Source organism: Wolffia australiana, chromosome 20, assembly GCF_029677425.1.
Source record: "Wolffia australiana isolate 7733 chromosome 20, ASM2967742v1".
Classification (NCBI taxonomy): Eukaryota; Viridiplantae; Streptophyta; class Magnoliopsida; order Alismatales; family Araceae; genus Wolffia; species Wolffia australiana.
This window is the reverse complement of record NC_135854.1, coordinates 1329567-1337915: the sequence shown is the minus strand read 5'-3', so window position 1 is coordinate 1337915 and position 8349 is coordinate 1329567. Positions and strand designations below refer to the sequence as shown.

The 8349-nt window shown below is 39.1% G+C and overlaps 1 protein-coding gene across 1 annotated transcript; it reads right to left on the bottom strand.

Annotated features, from left to right (window-relative positions):
• Positions 1 to 1206: 1206 nt before the first annotated feature.
• On the bottom strand, positions 1207 to 5165 carry LOC144716214 (very-long-chain 3-oxoacyl-CoA reductase 1-like). Its single transcript, XM_078591309.1, has 4 exons — positions 4445 to 5165; positions 3200 to 3269; positions 2406 to 2643; positions 1207 to 1425 (listed from the first exon to the last, which is right to left on the bottom strand). Exons 1-3 carry the CDS (start codon positions 5080 to 5082, stop codon positions 2407 to 2409), a joined length of 945 nt encoding a protein of 314 aa, XP_078447435.1. The 5' UTR covers positions 5083 to 5165; the 3' UTR covers positions 1207 to 1425; position 2406.
• Positions 5166 to 8349: the final 3184 nt, after the last annotated feature.

Genomic DNA, 8349 nt, shown 5'->3' with positions numbered 1-8349 from the left:
CTATAACCTTTACTGGCAAACCTAGTTAGCTACCTATATTAAGTTATATATTAATTACTTATGGATAAATTCAACCTAATTGATTAGTCGAGTCTCGGACCCGACGGGTGCCAAGCTAAACCTCGTACTATAGAAGATACAAATGAGTTCATTGACTCCCCCATGTAACCTTTTTATAATGTGCTTGATGCTCCTTGAATGACTTTAATTATGGCCAACTTTGAAACCATAATTGGTCATCCAAATTATGACTAATGCATTGTGAATTATGACCTCTTCTTTAATATTTCACTACCTTCGCCAAGGACTTCATCTGATCATTCTTCCTTCAGCTGTATCCTTTTATACCTTGGGTGAATGATCCTATCTTGAACACTTGATCATCTTTCTTAGCTTCTTGTTACATCCAAGATATGACTGTTTTGAATTCTATGATTAGGAACTCTTAGGCTATAGTCAAAGAACTTCCATAATCCACAATACACCTTTGATGTCTCAAGTTAACGAACAAATTACACAACCCTGACATGAATCAAACTGATTTATAGTTGGGTAAAATACCATTCATGGTTTTATACATATTATATTAGTGAACTTCTCTAAAGAGAAACCACTATTTGTCCGTAGTGTCTCCATGGCAACGACTATGGAATCGGTCACACTTACCATGTGAGTGGGACTAGAGAATATTATTCTATCTTGATATTTTGATGCATTTCTTGAGTATCCTTTGAATAAACTAATTAGAACACATGATAAAAAACTTGTGATATCCATACCATGATCTCATCATAATTCAGTAAGTTATATCATGTATTCATGGACTTCATTAGAAACATCACACATGTATTAGAATGAATATATTATTTTGAGGACCATTGAATGATAGACAGAACGTGTGTTTGACTTGCTGGGAACATATATTTCCATCAGTACCAGACTCCTAATTCCCTGTAACAATACCAATGCTTGAGAAAATTATGACTCATCTACTTAAACTTCTCTCCCCCCCCCCCTCTTTTTATATATCCTTGAATTCTACCTAAAAAATATTGTTGGTAGCTTTAGTGGATCAATTTTATTGGTTCCACTCTTTCTTAAGGGTGTTGATTGAATGAGCAATGATCAAAATATGCCGATCTAGATAAGAAGAAGAAGAAATAACACCAAATTTCACCCTAGCTATTGTGACTAAAGGTTCGTATGTTGTTTTTAAATATTCAACCTTTTCTCTCATTTTTATTGCTAGATTATCATTTCAAAGATGTCCTAGATCCAGACCTTTGCAATGGCACAAACCACAGCTCAAACATCAATGTATAGCAAAAGTGTAGTTTTTTTTAACTGCTTGCCATAACCAATTCTGCCACTCACCACGCGCGGCCAGCCCCAACTGCCATCCACTTTGTGCACGTGTGCCCACAACTGCCAACACACAAGAGAAGGTTACCCATTTATTTTTAATTCATTCATTGGTCTGAAAAGTACCAAGAAGTTCCAAAAAATATTATGGTGTAGATTTTTTAAATAGAATAACCATTTATTTTATTTAGTTAAATTGATTTAAAATATTTTTCTTCCACCTTAAAATTAATAAAAATATAAAAAATCAAAAAATACATTAATATAATTTTACTGAAAACTTCCGTTTAGAATAACTTTTCTATGCTTAGGAAGAAAATTACAATAATGTCTTTTGTGAAAACCATAACATTAAAACAGCATATAGCCCTAATTTATGGTTTATCAAAAAGCTAAGTATATATTTAGTATGATTGATATCAGGGATGTAAATAAAGGAAACTAAATAATCTATTTATCCGTTTATTTCACTCTGTATCTGTCTCCTTATTCTTCAAGTGAACCAAATCTTCTTCTTGACCTAGTAAACAATAGTCCAGGATTCTTTACATGTTCTTGACTTTCTTGGAGACGATCATAAACTTCTTGAGATTTGAAGAGAGCATTTATTTTTATATAACGAAAATAAACCATATTTATGTCTTGGAGACGAAAATAAACTTCTTGAGTTTGAATACAAGAAAGGGAAACTACTCAAAGCTGATCTATTTTTTAGTAACTCGAGAGTTATGAGTATTCTGCAGTGTGCAGACTCGGTATTGTCCAAAGTTGGCCACAACATCCAACGAATACCGGACTTCAAATATTTCTACCATTATCATCAGTAATCTGAGAGATTTCATACGTTTGATCAGGTATCATGAGATGAATTTACATGTTGAAACCATGCAAAAATCATGATTGGCATGTGTAGAGACTCATGATTGGAAGTGGATGAACTGAAATGCTGCTTCGTGCACAATAAAGCATTTCAAATAAAAATTTGTACATTCGCTGAAACATTTGACATGAACTCAATAGAGAGGGAAGACCAAGTAATTTACCTTAATCTACTGGGTAGTAAGCCCGTCTGCGAAGGGCGGCATATAGCAAATTCTCATTGAAGATGGGAACTAAACAGAAAGTACTCAAATAGTTTTGAAAAGACTGCCTCCAGTATGGAATTACTGAACACCCATATCCTATAGCACGGAGGACTGGAGGTGCGTATTGCTCTGGCATTGGGTTGAAAAAATTTTCTTTCTTATCTGGAACCATTTCTGTAACCACGAACAAGGGAACCTGATAAAAAAAAGACTTCAGCAAACAGTCTAGAAGATGCCATTGGTGGAGTCAGACTATTTTAATAGTTTTATTGCAACATCTATACATTGAAAAAAATAAATGCAAAATATACATCCCTAGAGTTAACTTACTGAATGATTTCTATAGGAATCATGTATTTAAGGAAAAAATAATGCCTTTGCATATTTATGGCATAGATAGTGCTATTATTGGCATTTATGACACCAGACTCCCATAAATGTATACAATGGTATCTTCTAGGTATGTGTTATAATTAGCAATAAGAATAACACTGGTAACTAATAATAAAAAATTGGTTGAAAACTGGTTTTGAAAAATTTTCAGATAAACAAATAAAAATGAACTTTAGATGAAAGAAAAACATTTGTATTGAAAACTACGTCCCATGCATTACTAGTAATTTTATCTTGATTGATTCTTAACAATATATTACGCAGGCACACAGATTTTAGAAGTGAGATTTTGAGACAGAAATTTTAAAGGGCTGGTAGTTAAATAAAACTTCGTTCTGTAGACTTTAAATAAAGATTACCTGGCATTGAATGTCAATTCCGAAATTCTTATACTCAACATGAAGGCATCTTGATAATTGATCAACGTATCTGATGAATAAGACAAGGACTTTTAGCTGAGAATTCATCCAAAAATTAAGAATTTGCATGCAAATAAATATACGTCTGTTGACCTTGGTCTATCAATAGAACATGACTGCTATACATTAAACGACAAGACAGGTAAAAAAAAGAAAAGGAAGAAAATGTAAATGGTAAGAATTACAGTAATTAATGGCGCAAATAGACTGGTACAGAGAAGGAGAGTTTGAGAGAGAGCGAGAAATTGTGTGATATGCTGAGAAATAGAGCTGGGGTTGAAAAAAACATGACAAAAAGCATGACCCATAGAGAGGAAAAGAGCAATAATTCTAACGATGAATTATATAAATGCAATATATGCTGATAGAATATAAAAATGGAGGGAGAGAGAGAGAGAGAGAGAGAGAGAGAGAGAGAGAGAGAGAGAGAGTATAAAAGCGATGGAGGATGAAAAGAGAGGATAAAGACGGAGGGAAAATGAAGAGTTACGTCAACGAATAGAAAGAGAGGGAGGAGAGGGAAGGGGAGGGAGGGAGGGAAGGGGAGAGAAAGAAAGAGCCATAGAGACAGAGATGGAAAAAGAAGACTTGCGACAATGAAAAGAGAGAAAACGAGAGCGATAGAGAGAGAGAGAGAGAAATAATTCAGGAGCGATGGAGGGTGAGTGTTAAATGGAGAGGTCATAGAGATAGAGGGAAAAGAAGAATTAGAACAATAAATAGAGAGAAGCGCAGAGAGAGAGAGACAGAGAGAAAAAGAAATAGCTAAAGAGAGCGAGAGAGATGAATAGAAAAGGGTTAAAGGGAGAGGAGAGAGAGAGAAGATGAATAGATAAAAGATCCACGGGGGAGGAGAGAGAAAGGAAGTGATGAGAGGAGCGGCGAAAGAGACAGATGATAAACGCATTAAAAATAGGAGAGAGAGACAGAGATAGAGAAGAGGAAGTACAAATACTAACGACAAGATAAAGATAGACGATGAATATAAAGAACAAGTTAAAGAAGAAGATGAAGAGGAAGATGAATATAAATAACACGATAAAGAACAAGATGAACATGAAGATAAATATAAAGAACAAGATAAAGAAGAAGATGAAGAGAAAAACGAATATAAAGAATAAGATAAAGAAGAAGACAAAAAAGAATGAGAAAAAGAAAGAAAATGAGGAGAAAAAGAAGCTCTACCCTTTTGTTGCAGTATAAACAGCAAACATGGGGTAGGAAGGAGTGACGGAAGCCGACCCGGACCCTAAGTTGACAATTGCACCTTTCTTTTTCTTCACCATCATTCCCAATACCAACTGAGTAATTTCCGTTAATGATGTAAGATTAACTTTCTCCAACTCCCGAAACATTTCCTCCCCAACCTCGTGCAAGAACATCGGAACACGATAAGATACTCCAGCATTATTAACAAGAACACCCACGTCAAGCCCTTCTATGGCCATCCCCAGACGCCTTACGCCATCTCCTATATCTCCGTTTAGATCGAAATCTACGGTCAGAATTTCAACTCTTGGCTCTTCAGCCTTTATCTCCGAGGCAACCTCCTTCAACAGCTCTAACTCTCTGTCCACTAGCACCAAGTTAAGTCCTTTCCTGGCCATCTCAACTGCTACTGCCTTTCCAATCCCCTTTGCAGCCCCTGTGACGATTGCCCATTTGCCATAGTGCAGTAAACACTTAGGAGAACGGATAAAGTATACATAGACCCATCTTGAGAAGAAGTAAATTGTCCTACAGAACTGGAACAAACCGATCGAAAGCAGTGCCAAGCGCCAGAATGATAAAAACCTCAGAGTTTCCAGAATAGGAAGCTCCATGCTATCTTAGATAAGCTGGATGAAGAAGAAGACGGATTTTATAAGAAGTTCGTGGAAAGACCCATGAAGAAGATAGAATATGGAATGTAATATATAGTTATATTTTGGTAGTTATGGGCTTTTAAAAGGTAGGGGACTGACGATTTTATTGCAACCCCCATGAAGAAGCTAGAAGTAAGGGATATGGTATTATTATTATCTAGTGGTATTCCTGCTCTTTAAAGGGGGACTGGTGGTAGTTCGGACGATACAATCAATTTGGTACAGCCCATCCGGCACATAGAGTGCCTTCAATGTCCCGTTTCTATTGTTTTGGCCTTAAATATATATCTGTTTATTAGGTATATTAAAAACATACCGGAGGCAAGTTTTCCCAGTGTCACACTCGTACAAGCGATTTGGCTGCTGTGTGCAAAGTACTTGAAAGGTGGGAAGCCCTCCATCCTCTAATTTGGACCTCGCTATCTACCGAATTGAAAGCTGCTATCATTCCCATAGTTTGCTTCTTACGATAGCCCATTGCATGACTGGGCCACATTGTAATGGGTGGTCCTACAGACTCATATTCACTGGCTGACCTGGCCTTCAGGCTGGGCAGTTGCCAATCGTAGACAAGGTCATTCTGTTCGCTTTGTGCGAATTGGTGCGAATTGTGGTTCTGTTTGGATTTCCGGACAGAACAAAATCAAATTCGCACAGAACATCTCACAAACCCGTGTGCTGTTCGCTTTGTGCAAATTGTGCGAATTTTATGCGAATTTGTGCGAATTTTGTGCAAATTTTGAACACTGTGCGAATTTTGTTCGAATTGTGCGAGTTTTTACCCATTGTGCGAATTTTTTTTGAATTGTGCGAATGTGTGAATTTGTGTGAATTTTGTTCGAATTGTGCGAATGTGCAAATTTGTGCGAATGGTGCAAATTTTGTTCGGATTGTGCGAATTGTTCGAACATCCGTTCTTATTTTCGCACAAAAAAGAACAAAACAAAGAACAGACCCCTGTGGGGTTCTTTTGTGTGAATTTTTTGTTCGTTTGAAAAGAACAGAAAAGAACGACCATGTCTAGCCAATCGTTAAGAGGCATGCCTCACCCAACTCTAATTATTATTTATTTAAGAAAATGCCAAAAAATGGCTGCACAAAACCCAATCAAATTTCCGAACATGTGTAAATATGCACACTCTATAATGCCTGACATGTCCACATGATTTTAAAATGTTTGTTAAAATCAAGGGCCTTAATAGTTTCTAAAATTGGACACCTTCACTGAATGGTCTTTACTTGGCCTTTTGATAAGCCCTTCATGTGAGGAACCGAATTTTTTTACAAAAGAGACCTTTAGAGACCTTTTCTACTTATGAGGTCCTTCTGATTATGGTTTTGAGAATCCAAGGTCAAAATATTCATCAACCATCTTTCATAAGTCATGGCAAATCCATTTCGATTGTGATAACCTTCATCCAAGATATTGTCTGAAAGATTTAATCATAAAAAGCAGGAGGTGTTGAAACAAACTGGATTTGAGAATGGTCATTCTGTACTCTAACAATTAGCGTGTCTATCCTACAACCTTCAAAAGGTATGTTCCTTAGATCAAGAGCTTTCTATTAATATTAATATTTTTTCAATCCGATCACTAAGCTGAAAGATATTACTCTAGAAAATTCCTAATTTATTATTTTTGAACTTATCATGTGTTATTATATGCTTCTTATTCTTGTGTTTTTATTATACACATTTAGCAAATTGAAATTCAATCCATAGATGGGTTTGAATTTGTTATTATCCTTGAACCATATCATTTCTCTCTTAGTCTTTCCATTGAACTGTGACGCTGGAAAATGGAAACTGTACTAGAAGCAGAATCTGGGAAAAAAACGAGAGAATAAATGTGATGGCACCCGAAAATAACTCATGACTGTGTCTGAAGAGGGTCCTCTGATGGCTCACACCATCGAAGTTCGTCGACGACGTCGTCCGCGTCGCCCGCCTTCGACGTCGAAGACCGGGTGATAGACGCTCGATTATCGTTTTGTTTTCATCGTTCTCTCTCTCTCATGTGTCTTGTCTTTACTCGTCCTCGCCGTCGTGTTTTTTCGCATTTGTGACATGTTCGTCCATCCGATGTTTTACCGTCAAGGGGAGGGACCGTCTGTTGACCCTTCCCCCTTGTCCCTCTGCCCTTTCTTTCCCCCATTTCCTTCATTTCCCCCTGTTTTCTTATGCCCTTTCTTTGTTTGTAATAGGGGAGCCCATTTATAAGGGCTCCCCTAATGGACTTCCCCTTTTGTCCCATTAGGGGCCCATCCTTCCCCCCTTATAAGGGAAAGGGTGGCCGCCCTAATTCCCCAGACCAGTAATTTTCATCGAGATATTTTATCGAACAGGTTGCTGGTCTCCTTCCTCGTTTGAGAAGAAAAGAAAGAGAAGGAAGAAGAAGAGAGAAGAAGAAGGAACAGGAAAGGAAGGGAGAGGACCCTGCCACGGCGCCGCCAGACGTCGCTGCCCTCGCACGAGGCCGCGAATCCGCCAATCTCCGCCGCGCTGTGCCCGCGCGCCGACACCGCGTACGCACGCGCGACGCCGCCCATTTGCCGCCGCCGACTCGCCCATCGGCCGTGCGCCACCGCCGCAGCCCGCGCACGCGGTCATGACCCCCGCACCGTTCATCCTCCTCTACTAGGAAGAAGTTAAAGAAGATTGTTTGTATTTCTTGTGTGGCCTCCCTTCCTCGACCAAGAGAAGTGCATAGAGGAAGGAGGACGAGAGATAACGGAGGAGGAGGACGAAGCGAATTGAGGAAAATAAAAGGGCCTTCCGTTTCTCCCCTTCTCCAGCCAAATTCACGCCTTCGTTCCCCTCCAACAAGATCAGATAACTCGGTGTAAGCCTTTCTCTTCCCGCGTCGGCCAAGGCCTCGGGTTGATCTCCTGGGTGAGCCAAATTTTGACATCTTGTTCCCACGGCAAGACCCGTCGTTGTTGCTAAGCAATGACGAGTGACGGGAGAGTGCAGCGTACGACACGTAGATAGTAGATTTTCGTCCTGACTCCACCGCGCTCGGGCTAGGTAGGTGAGAGAGGTTAGACGAGAGAAAATTACGTCTTTGAGTGTCTTACCGGTACGGACGAGTACGCCCATTACGTGCGAGCCCCATGGCTAGATTCCGTTCGGCCGTAGACGTCCTCGTCGCTTCGACGAGGTTCGAGAGGCCATCGTCGCCGTCACCTGGTGACTCCGCCCAAGCTAGGAGCTCGGCGCTTCCCT

What these genes read in the sequence shown, in the direction of transcription:
- LOC144716214 (XM_078591309.1), bottom strand. Translation starts at nt 5,082, where the DNA reads ATGGAGCTTCCTATTCTGGAAACTCTGAGGTTTTTATCATTCTGGCGC. An exon ending in GTTTATACTGCAACAAAAGG is followed by an intron (nt 3,270 to 4,444) that starts GTAGAGCTTCTT and finishes CTTATTCATCAG; the next exon opens with ATACGTTGATCAATTATCAA. An exon ending in GAATTGACATTCAATGCCAG is followed by an intron (nt 2,644 to 3,199) that starts GTAATCTTTATT and finishes TTTTTTTATCAG; the next exon opens with GTTCCCTTGTTCGTGGTTAC.